We start from the raw sequence: 12,251 nt of genomic DNA on the forward strand, positions 1-12,251 counted from the left end.
GTTACACAAAAGACCTTCTCCCAAGTTATGGAATAGCCTCCAGAAGAGATCCGATATATCACCAGTCTTTAAGGCTTTAAAAAGCTCATCAAGACATATCTCTTTCCAGATTAGCATTCCAGCAATCTCTTATTAATTGAATTGTTCAGCAACTGCTCTAACTGCTTCTGCCCTATTTTTAATAATTGTTTTCATAATTGTTTAAGAATTTAATTGTATTTTATTGTGGATGGGAGGAATTGGGAGGGTTTGGGACACAACAATGACAAGTTGTTATTGTGTTTTACCAGTGCTTTTACTGTTAGCTGCTTTGATCTGTTTTTAGAAGCCTTTAGAAGCCTTTGAGGCACCCTCGTCACGTGTGAGGTAGGCGGAGTGCCCACACATATGGAAACCCTTGCAAGTGATGAGGGTGCCGCAGCTGCAGCGCACCCACCAGACGCGGCGCATAATGGTGATGTTGCAGATGTGCCACCTCCAAACTGGGCGGTGCAACTGCAACGTACCCGTGCAATCGCGAGCTCTTTGGGGTGGCAGAAGTGCACCGCAAAAAGGAGCCGCTTCCGTGCACTCCTTTTTTGCTCTGCAACAGCGCTGCTCAATTTGGTTGTTGCAGCGCTTCTGCAGAGGAAAGAGTGGCGCCGGGGACGCACCTCTTTCTGGCGGCCTGTACCCCGCCTTAGTATGTTTCACAAGTTTTGTTGCTTGTAAATATTTGTATTTGTCAAGTCTCTTCATTGTATCTGTGTTATGGTTGTTGGTCCTATGTGTGTTTTTTTTTCTTTTAGCACCAAAGTTAAAAAATATATAGTATCCTGAAATCTAGAAAGCATATCCAGGAGAAGGTGTTTTGGCCACACTGTAAACAATAACATCCAAAATGCACAACAGTAATGCCTTTCTCCTGTTTGATTTTTAACACTTTTGATCATAGAATCACAGAGTTGCAAGAGAGCGCAAGGGCCATCCAGTCCAACCCCATTCTGCCATGCAGGAACTTTCAATCAAAGCATCCCTGACAGATGGCCATCCAACCTCTGTTTAAAGACCTCCAAGGAGGAAGACTCCACCAAAATCTCTGAGGGAGTTTGTTCCACTGTCGAACAGCCCTTACTGTCACGAAGTCCTTCCTAATGTTGAACTGGGATCTCTTTTCCTTTGCATTCATCCATTGCTCTGGGTCCTAGTCTGTGGAGCAGCAGAAAACAAGCTTGCTCCCTCCTCAATATGACATCCCTTCAAGTATTTAAACAGGGCTATCATATCACCTCTTAACTTTCTCTTCCCCAGGCTAAACATCCCCAGCTCCCTAAGGCGTTCCTCATAGGGCATGGTTTCCAGACCCTTCACCATTTTAGTCGCCCTCCTGATAAAAATCTGATAAAGAAGACCCTCTATTTTTTCATGATGATGAGGATGAGGATGGACCTCTATCTACAGATTTCTTTACCCATGGATTGAACCATCCAAAGCTTGAAAACATAGAAACACAATGTAAATTCCAAGAGCAACTCTTGTTTTTGCCATTTTATATAATAGACATTGCTTTTGTTGTTGTTATTATTGCGTGTCTCCAAGTCGTTTTGAATTTATGGTGATCCTAAGGCAGACCTATCACAGGGTTTCCTTGGCAAATGTCTTCAGAATAGTTTTCCCATTGCCATTCCCTGAGGCTGAGAGAGTGTGACTTGCCCAAAGTCCCCCAATGGACTTCCATGGCAGAGCTGGGATTCTAAATCTGAACTCCAGAGTCATAGTTCAGCTATGGTCAAACCACTATGCCACACTGGCTCCTATATTATGGACACCATTTCACTGGGCCATTTCATTTCATGGACTTGGCCCAGCTTTCTCATCCACGGAGGTCATTTTGCAAGCCCCCTTCTCCTCCTCCATTTCCAGCCCAGCTCCTTCTGCAACTCTCCCAGTTTGGCAGGGACCCTCCCCCTGATTCATCTGCTGCCCTCCAATCTTCTCAGCTGCTTTTAAAATGTCCTGGTTTCTTCTTCCTCCTCCTCCTGCTGCCATTTCTCCCCTTCTCTTCAGCTCACTGCCATTGCTGCAAACTGAGTCCAAAGGGCAAAAGGAGTCTGCCCTCCATGAAGACAGCGAAGGAGAAAGGAGAAGAGGGGCCCTTCCCAGAGGCTCAGGCAAAAGGAAACAGCTGCAGCCTCTCCAAGTTTGCCTCTCCTTCCTCAGAAACAACCTTGTAATCTGGATCATATTCTGAGGTTCCTTGGTCCCAGCCTCCCTTTGATTCTCTGAGATTCCACCTCCCCCCCCCCAAAAAAAAAATCTCATGGCCCCACAGAGTCTCCCAAGAAAGGAGAGAACTAGACACACAAAGAGACACACTTCCTTCCTTTTGGCCCAAGGAGCCTGGCCTCCTTCTCTCTCTGGAGCCTCAGGGAGAGAAGCGATACCTCTGTTCAACTGGGGCCTCAGAGAAGTTTCTGGAACATTCTCCATAGTCACAAACAGCACAAAATGGCCCCCAGAACACAAAATGGCTGCCTCTGTCTGAGCGCTTGGCAGTTGGCAGTTTGAGGCCTTCAGAGGAGAGAGAGACTGAGGGAAGAGTGGAAGGGGGTCCTGGAGGGAGGGGGCCTTGGGAGATATTGTCAGAACCTGTTATTGAGATCAGTTATAATGCTGTATATACTCAGTTCATGTATAATCACTTCATGTATGTTTTGAGATATCTGATCTATATTGTTCTGTTAGCTAAGATGTTGGGGGGGGGGGAGTGGAGAGTATATGGGTAGAATATTAAAGTGGTGTTAGTTTCTAAGTGGGGCCTGTTAACTGCTTTGGAGTGTTGTCTTAGACAACTATTTTTAGATGGCAATGTTGCAAATGTCTTGAGTGAGGCTGGGTTGTGATGGGGACCTGGCTAAGTGTGTGGGGGGTGGGGAACTAGCAGGGGGAGAAAGGAGGGGGCGTTTTTGTATGTACAACGCTGTGTAAATTTACAGCGCCTTATAAATAAAGGTTAATAGTAATAATAATAATTTTAAAAGCGTACATTTCCCTCTGAAGCCTCAGACTCTGCAAAAAGTGTTACAGATCACTACTGCAATGCTCTTACAATAGACTTTCTACTTTTTGTATACGTTTGGTTGTGGGCCATTGATCAGAGGATTCCAACCCTCACAGATATAGAGCCTTCCTGAGATATTCGGTGTTCGCTTCCTAACAAAGGGGTTTTTGGCCTCATAAAGGATTTGGGTCAAAAGAGGAGGGGTCTCTAATAGGAGGGCCACTGAGACGATTATCCCCCAAACGACGCCAAAAGTAGCTCCTTTGGGAGGTTTTAAAATCAAGTGAATGTACATGAACTGAAAAGATATAACCTTATAACTGATCTTAATAACAGGTTCTGACACCTAGTGAGACATCAGAGAGTAGTAGTAGCCTTTTCTCTTGCCAATGGGATTTACAGTGCATTCCCTGGACTGGATCTCCCAGCATCCACAGGGCCAGAGAGAGGAGGGTCCTGCCCTGCATAGTGTTGCCATTTCATGGGTCTTAGGCTTTGGGGATGTGTGCCTTTGGCCAGTGTCCGTGTGGCTGGGGCTCCAGAGCCCCTCAGTCCCTCCTGCCTTCTTCCATATTAACTGCAGGAGGAGCCTGTGAGGGTGGGGCAGGGGGAGGGGCCTTCCAGCTCCTCTGCCCCCATTGGCCAGAATGAAGAAGGGGAGGAGCTTCTGCCTCTCTATTTAGCTCTGTGCAAGGAAGGGTGAATGAGGAGCAGAGAGAGAGAGAGAGAGAGAGAGAGAGAGAGAGAGAGAGAGAGAGAAAGAAAGAAAGAAAGAAAGAAAGAAAGAAAGAAAGAAAGAGTGTGGGGAGTGGAGAGTGGAGAGGAAGCAGAGGGACAAGGCCTGGAAGCGGTAGGCTTCACTGGTGTGCTGAGACCTCCAACTGCCAAGCGCTGAGGTGGAGGTGGCCATTTTGTGTTCTGGCGGCCATTTTGTGTTCTGGCGGCCATTTTGTGTTCTGTACTGTTTGTGACTGTTGGGAATAATGTTCCAGAACCTTCTCTGATTCCTCAGTTGAACAGAGGCTCCTCTTTCTCTCCTGAGGCTCCAGAGTCAGAAGGAGGCCAGGCTCCTTGGGCCAAAAGGAAGGAAGTGTGTCTCTTTGTGTGTCTTTTCTGAGAGGGTTTTCTTATTACACAGCTCTGCTCCTTCTGGGTATCATGGGCTTTAAAAGGGATCAGAAATGGGGAGAATAGTTTTAATACAAGCCTTATTCTTCTTATTCTTCACAAACATTGGCCTTTGGCTTCTAAGAGGAGGCTAGTGCCGCAAAAAAGGCCAAAAGTGGCTCCTTTGGGAGGTTTTAAAAGCCTCCCCAGTTTCCTTATTAAGAGATTTTCAGGCAAGAAGGAAGGAGACAGACCAGAATAACTCATATTGCCACGAATGAAACAAACAAACATAGAAGCAAACAACAACAAAAATAAGGATTAGGCAGTAAAACAAATCACTTATTTTGTAAAGGAAAACCATTAAAAAGAAGAATTGGGTGCTTTCTATCCTTTTAAAACCGACTCACGCTGTATCTACACTGCAGAAATAATCCACTTCGAAACCTCATTAACTCTCCTAGCTCCATCCTATGGAATCCTGGGATTTGTAGTTCATTGTGGCATCAGCTATCTGTCACAGAAGGCTAAGTGGCCGAAAGGTAAAATCCCAGGATTCCATAGCACTGAAAGGTTTAAGTGGTATGAAAGTGCCTTATTTCTATGTGCGGATGCAGCTTTCTTGGGAAAGGGGCTGATGCTGGGGAAAAGCACTGGGGACCTCTGAAGGTTTCAACAGATGAATTATTTATTTATGATGCCCTCATTTCACATCTAGCTTTGGGGACATAACCAGGGCCCTCTCCAATTCCCCATCCCCTAATCCCCCCCCCCCCCACTTGAATAAGGCATGGAGTATCTGTTGTGTACGGGAGCTGTAGTGAATCTATGCTAGGTCCAGGGGGCATTGTTTGGTGCAGAGGGAGGAAGGGGATGCCCACCTCTGCATCGGCCCAAAGGAGGCATATGTCACCTGCGTATGTCACCAGCAGGATGCTATTCTCTGTCTCTTTGAGTGATGCAGAGTTTCTTGCCAAGCCAATCCTAACCCTGGTCCCTTTTCTCAGGAACTTCATCTCGGCCTCCTTGTATACGGCTTTGGGGCCTCTCTTGCTGGAAGTGACCAAGTGCAGGGCCACCAGGACCCCCTGCCCACCTGATGGCCAACACAGAGGCCAAGCAGAGGGAGTTGGGCTCCAACAGAATGAGGCTGCCCAGGAACAACAGCTCTTTGGTAAGTTGCCATCCTGACTATTCATTTCATCTGTGTCTGGGCCGGCTCATGAAAGCAAGCGGAGAACATACTGTCCCAGTTTGGCCTAGGGAGTCCTGGTAATCCTTTGTCACCTCATTTTTTTCAGGGGCTTTGAAAATGTCCTATTTCTCTCTGCTCCTCCCACTTTCCCCCTTCTTCTCAGGTCAGTTCAGTTGCTGCAAAATGTGTTACAAGTTCAAAATAGAGTGCATCCCATCAACTCGAAAGAGGGGAGAGGGGAGGCGAAAAGGTGGCACGGTCTAGCCCTTGCCAGGAGTCGGATGCACAAGCAAACTACTGTACCCTTCCTCGCTTGTGTGATCTTCATTGGCCATCTTGATCCCCTTCTGGTGTTGCTTAGCCACATGTGCCTTCCTTTCCCCATCTGTGAAATGTTGGGGGCTATAGAAGAATATCTCTGGACCTAAATTGGGGGTGGGCCCAGTGGCCCTCAAGCCCAGAGTACTCCCCAGAACTTTAAAAATTAAATTTGCCTCTGAAATTAGGTAAGATATGGCTAAATGCACTATAATTCATTGGTGACTCAATGTACTATACATGTTGGGATAGTCAGTATCCTAATCAAGCAATAATATTCCAGAAATGGCCTAAATTATATTGTTTATTACATTGTATATTATATTGAAAGGATTCGAGACAAACTGGATCTCAAAGGCTGTAGCTTTTTGCTTTCTTGCAGAATTTAAAGTTTATTTCCTGGACTGAATTCTGAATTATTGAAATATTATTTGCAATGCACCATGTGTTTTCCTCCGCTTTTGTTTAGTCACTCTCTGGATGAGGGCTATTTTCTGTTGCAGGTGACCTTTGCGGATGTGGCGATATATTTCACCGAGGAGGAATGGAAACTATTGACAAAGAAGCAGAAACTTATGTACAGTTCCGTTATGATGGAGAATTATGACAATGTGGCCTCTGTGGGTAAGGAACCTGAACCCATTGCCCTTCCTGTGAAGACTGAGGGCCCTTTCATAATCTACTGTCAGAGCGATATGATTCCTCTTTAGAATTATAGAATCAAAGAGTTGAAATAGACCACAAGGACCATCCGGTTCAATCTTCTGCCATGCAGGAACAGACATTCAAAGCACCCCTGAGAGATGGCTATCCAGCCTCTGTTTAAAGACCTCCAAAGAAAGAGACTCCACCAAACTCTGAGGGAGTATATTCCACTGTTGAAGAGCTCTTACTATCAGGACGTTCCTCCTAAAGTTTAAGTGGAATCTCTTGTCCCTCTGGCTTGCATCCATTGTTCCATGTCCTTTTCTCTCGAATAGCAGAAAGCAAGCTTGTTCCATCCTGAATATGACATCTCTTCAAATATTTGAACAGGGCTGTCTTATCCACTCTTAACCTTCTCTTCTCCAAGCTAAACATATCCAGCTCCCTAAGTTGTTCCTCAGAGAGCATGGTTTCCAGATTGTTCAACATTTTGGTTTCCTTCCTCTGGACATGCTCCAGCTTCTAAACATCTGTTTGAACTGTGGCGCCCAGAACTGGACACAGGATTATTGCAAGTGAGCCCTGACCAAAACAGAATAGAGTGACACTATTACTTCCCTTGATCTTGACACTATACTCCTATTGATACAGCCTAGGATCACATTGGCCTTTTTAGCTGCTGCATCACACTGTTGACATATGTTCAACTTGTGCTCTACTACCATTCCTAGTCCCCTTTCACACATAATTTAACTGTCAGAACAACTTCCTGTGGAATCTTGGAATTTCTAGTTTTAGAGAGGCACTATTGTTCTTCACTTTGTAAGGATTCTCAATATCCAATCCTAAACTGCCAATTCTGGAATTTTGTGGGAAGGAGCCATGGAGATTAATGCTTTTTGCCCCCAAATGGTTCTTATGCCATTCCTGAGCAAGTTTCCTGGCTTTTGTAGCCCCTCTTCCAGCCTTTTTTGGCTCTGAAGAGGCTGTTTTAATGCTCATCCCTGGCACTTGACCCTCACTAATATCAAAAACCAGGTACCAGACCCCTTGTTCTGCCTTTCCTAATGCATTAGTTGTATATTGATTGCCCTGCCTTTCTCAAGAAATGAACCTGAAAGTGTCCCTTTTATGCATCACACTCTGTGGATGTGTGTCTGTGATAGAGCGATGGAGGCAATGTGAAAAACAGAAAGGCATGAAAGAGATGTTGAGGGTGAAATGGTAAAGCAGTGCAGATGGGCAAGAGGGAAGTTTGGAGAGTGGAGGGAGAAATGGAAGGGGGTCAGGCATCTGGGAGCCAGGAGGGGAAGGCAGGAGCAAAGCCAGGATCGCCTAGCTCTGTGCGGAGAGGAAGGGACCTCTGGGAAGGGCAAGGAGAGGGGTCTTGGGGATTGGGAGGCAGCTACCAACCATTCAGATAATAATAATAGGTTTTATTTGTATTTACCTGTAAAATAGCCACAAAAACAACAATAGCATCTTTTTACACAGAGTAAAAAAACAAGTTGCTTAAAACTCAGTTCGGGACAAATAAAAACATTGTATAAAATGCACAATTGCGATCAGAAGTGGGATTTCTCCTTAAGTTTTTTGCAAGAGGTCGGGTGGGTAAGCCTGCCGGAAGGGATCCGTCTTAAGTGCTTTCTTGAAAGCATCCAAGGTGGGGATAAGACGGATCTCCTCCGGCAAGTGGTTCCATGGCTTTGTACGCTCTGTGGGAAGTTGTTCTTAGCCTGACCTTTGGGTAATCTAATAAAGTCTTCCCAGATGTTCTGAGAGTATGGGGCATATTGTGTATGGAAATGCGTTCCCTCAAATTGCTCAGGCCCAAGCCATGTAGGGCTTTAAAGGTAATAACCAACACTTTGTATTGCGCCCGGAAGCTAATTGTCAGCCAATGTAGAGATACTGGTGTTATATGGTCTGACCTAGATGTTCCAGTGACCAATTTGGTGCCGCATTTTGAACTAACTGAAGCTTCCGAACTTGGTACAAAGGTCGCCCCATGTAGAGCACTGAACTTAAGAACTGAACTTGAAATCAAGCCTTGTTTTCATACATATTAAGTGTTCCATTTAGCAGTTATGAGCAATGTCTATGAAGAGAGGAAAGGGTGACACAAACATTCCTTTTTCTCTCATGCCTCTTTTCCAACCTGAGCTTGCTTAGCTCCATGGTTGATTCCAGAGGCCCTTTGTCACTCGAAATGCTGGAGTCTGGGGAGGAGACCCACAAGTGCTATGCTTTTCAGGGGAATTTCATACTTAGCTCCAAGGAGAGATTGAAGCAACAGTGACCTCGGGATTCATCCCAACTATACCAGGCCTGAAAACACACAGAACTCCAGAGGCATTTCAAATAGGTTTTTGTGTTTTATTTAGGGGAATAGCAAAATACACGCATACACACACATATACAGATATAGGTGTTCACGCATACACACAAGAATTGGGTAACAAAGGTGGGAGTGGTGAATAGTGTAAGGCTTTGCTAATGGTAATACATTACCTAGCTGGATCTTGATTCAAATTGCTGAGGGTCCAGAAAGGGGAGAGAATTCAGTAACTCCAATGGCAAGTGGGGCCGGTGAGTGTAGTGAGGTATTTAGCAATGTACACCAATTGACTGTCTGTCTGTAACTGGACTGAAACTGAAGAACAGCCGGATGGGGCTGATATTTATACTGAAGTCGTTGCTTGGGGGCAGAAACCGAGCATTCAAAAAGATTTAAATTGCTTTAGGATGTTTCCTGGGTGGGGAAAGAATTGTCTGAAACTGAAATAAATGCAATGGGTGCTTGGTTGAAATACTTCAGCCAAACAGGATTGTCACACCGGCTCTTAAGTCATTCTTGGCTCTGAATTCTGGTCCCATTCACAAGCCAATGTATAGCACAGTCTGAAGGCGACACTCCCAGAGCTCAACAATAACATAGCAGAGTACAGAAGCAAATCTCCAGATATAGGCATTGGCAATGCACTAAACACTATCCACACTTAAAAATAACTCTCAAACAGTTGATTTGCTCCAAGTCCTTGGAGATTCTTTATCTTGAGTTGCAATATAAAACAAATATTTACCAGCTCTCCTCTCTGAATTCTATCCACTTCACAATCACTTATACACCCAACACCAACCCACACCAATTCGCATATGAGTTGTATACTGTATTGGTTGTGAGTCATCTCCTGGTGCCACACAGCATGAAGCATCCTCTGCAGTTAGCTTGCATCATGCCATGTGCTCTGACTCAACACTCTATGGCAGTCTCACAAGAAATGATGCCACTTTTCAATCAAAGTATTTTACATATATTTAATGAAATATTTTTCAACTGTCTGACTATCTGCTTCTACTCATTTCCTTCTGGCAGTTCAGCTACAATCTCTTCTTTGCAAGCTCCTAGGAGTAAGGAAACAATCATTATATGGATTTGGGGGCATCCAGAACAGGGTTATGCTCAGGTCATTCAAACCAATTCTATTAATTTAATCTCAAATGGGGAGGGGTGAACATTGGGCTAAATCTTGGGGTAAAACTTTCCTCTCTTAACACTGAGATTCAGTCTTGTCTGTCATTGTTCTCCTTTACAGAAGAATTTGTCAGTCACGAGAGAATCCACACAAGAAACAAGTCACATAAATGCCATCATTGTGGGAAATATTTTGCTTACAAGTCAGTCCTTGTAAAGCATCAAAGATTCCACACAGGAGAGAAGCCATACAAATGCCAGCGTTGTGGGAAATGGTTTTCTTGCAAGTCAAACCTAGTGAAACATCAGAGAGTCCACACAGGAGAGAAGCCATACAAATGCGAGCATTGTGCGAAATGTGTTTCTATGAAGTCAGACCTAGTGACACATCAGAGAGTCCACACAGGAGAGAAGCCATACAAATGCCAGCATTGTAAGAAATGTTTTTCTTCAAAGGAACACCTAGTGATACATCAGAGAGTCCACACTGGAGAGAAGCCATACAAATGTCAGCACTGTGGGAAATGTTTTTCTTCAAAGTCAAACCTATTGGCACATCAGAGAGTCCACACAGGAGAGAAGCCATACAAATGCCAATATTGTGGGAAATGTTTTTCTTCAAAGTCATATCTATTGGCACATCAGAGAGTCCACACAGGAGAGAACCCAAACAAATGCCAGTATTGTGGGAAATGTGTTTCTTCAAAGCCATATCTATTGGCACATCAAAGGGTCCACACAGGAGAGAAGCCATACAAATGCCAGCATTGTGGGAAAGGTTTTTCTTCAAAGTCAAACCTTTTGGCACATCAGAGAGTCCACACAGGAGAGAAGCCATACAAATGCCAGCATTGTAGGAAATGTTTTTCTTCAAAGTCAAACTTATTGGCACATCAGAGAATCCACACAGGAGAGAAGCCATACAAATGCCAGCATTGTGGGAAATGTTTTTCTTCACAGTCAAACCCATTGGCACATCAGAGAGTCCACACAGGAGAGAAGCCATACAAATGCCAGCATTGTGGGAAAGGTTTTTCTTCAAAGTCATACCTATTGGCACATCAGAGAGTCCACACAGGAGAGAAGCCATACAAATGCCAGCATTGTGGGAAATGTTTTTCTTCACAGTCAAACCCATTGGCACATCAGAGAGTCCACACAGGAGAGAAGCCATACAAATGCCAGCATTGTGGGAAAGGTTTTTCTTCAAAGTCATACCTATTGGCACATGCAAGTTGCCACACAGGAGAGAACCCAAACAAATGTCAGCATTGTGGGAAATGTTTTTCTTGGAAGTCAGCCCTGGTGATGCATCAGAGAGTCCACACAGGAGAGAAGCCATACAAATGCCAGCATTGTGGGAAATGTTTTTCTTCAAAGGCACACCTAGTGATACATCAGAGAGTCCACACAGGAGAGAAGCCATACAAATGCCAGCATTGTGGGAAATGTTTTTCTTCAAAGTCAAACCTAGTGAAACATCAGAGAGTCCACACAGGAGAGAACCCAAACGAATGCCAGCATTGTGGGAGATGTTTTTCTAGTAAGTCAAACCTAGTGACACATCTGAGAATCCACACAGAAGGGAAGCCACACGAATCCCAGAAATGAACTAACATTATATTTGTCAAGAAGCAATACAAAGAATATATTTTAAATCTTGTGGTGATAAGGAAAGGCCCTTGTGATTTTGTGTGTTAGGTTTGTGTGTCCATATGTCTGTTTATGTTTTTCAGTTATATTTTGTTGAGTTGAGGTTTTAATTGTCATTAGTATAGATTATTGCTTTAGTTTATAAATTTGAGTGGGGATCATGGTGGTGGAATAGGTTAGTTAAACAGAGGGGTGGGATTGGCTGCAGCTGGTTAGAACAGTTATGGGAATGATAGCATTTGGAATTTGTGGGATGTTGGCTGAAGAAAATTGGGGACAGGCATTAACAGAAAGGGCTATTTTCTGGGAATGGCAAAGGGGGCTTGTTATCTGTGGGGCATAGACTATGGGAATTGGAGGGGGGGATAGGTTTGGAAGAGGGTCTTTTCGGTTTTGGGGTTTTAATGTATTGTTTGGCTTGGGGAGGGCAGCTCTGACTTAAATGCTAAAATTTCTGATTATGTGTTTGCAATAAAGTTTTTGTTGTTTCAACACACTGGACTCATTGGTGTACAGAAATTCTGCATTTGCACAAAATGTACCCTTTCTTCTCTCCTCAGCCCTCAGCTCCTTTCCCAGCCATAAAAACAGAGGCAAACACACACACACACACACACACACACACACACTCAGAGAGACAGAGCTATATGTACAAAGGAGAGCCTTCCCAGCCTTTCCCTCCTGAGTCCAGCTCTGCAGCTTGGGCTCTATTCTGGAAGGAAGGAAAAAAGGCTGTAGTCCTTCCCTTCTTCTAAAGGCCAACAGTGGAATAAACAGCAGGAACAGAAAAGGCCTTACAATCCCTGCGCCTGCTCAGA

At 44.5% G+C, this 12,251-nt stretch overlaps 1 protein-coding gene across 1 annotated transcript; it reads left to right on the plus strand.

Annotated features, from left to right (window-relative positions):
* Nucleotides 1-7,543: 7,543 nt before the first annotated feature.
* LOC149290441 (uncharacterized) lies at nucleotides 7,544-11,531 on the plus strand. The gene is made up of 3 exons (XM_089489332.1): nucleotides 7,544-7,579; nucleotides 10,297-10,420; nucleotides 10,505-11,531. The coding sequence occupies exons 1-3, from the start codon at nucleotides 7,544-7,546 to the stop codon at nucleotides 11,389-11,391; spliced, it is 1,047 nt and encodes a 348-aa protein (XP_089345458.1). The 3' UTR covers nucleotides 11,392-11,531.
* The last annotated feature ends 720 nt before the right edge of the window (nucleotides 11,532-12,251 follow it).

The sequence above is a fragment of the Sceloporus occidentalis genome, unplaced genomic scaffold (genome assembly GCF_023333645.1).
Source record: "Sceloporus occidentalis isolate IW3139 unplaced genomic scaffold, rSceOcc1.0.p SCAF_39, whole genome shotgun sequence".
Classification (NCBI taxonomy): Eukaryota; Metazoa; Chordata; class Lepidosauria; order Squamata; family Phrynosomatidae; genus Sceloporus; species Sceloporus occidentalis.

Excerpts from the sequence above, each read along its gene's own strand:
- LOC149290441 (XM_089489332.1), top strand. The coding sequence starts at position 7,544 with ATGGGCAAGAGGGAAGTTTGGAGAGTGGAGGGAGAA. Across the intron at positions 7,580-10,296 it reads TTTGGAGAGTGGAGGGAGAA|TGTGGGAAATGTTTTTCTTC; the intron begins ATGGAAGGGGGT and ends AAATGTCAGCAC. Across the intron at positions 10,421-10,504 it reads AAAGTCATATCTATTGGCAC|ATCAAAGGGTCCACACAGGA; the intron begins ATCAGAGAGTCC and ends ATCTATTGGCAC.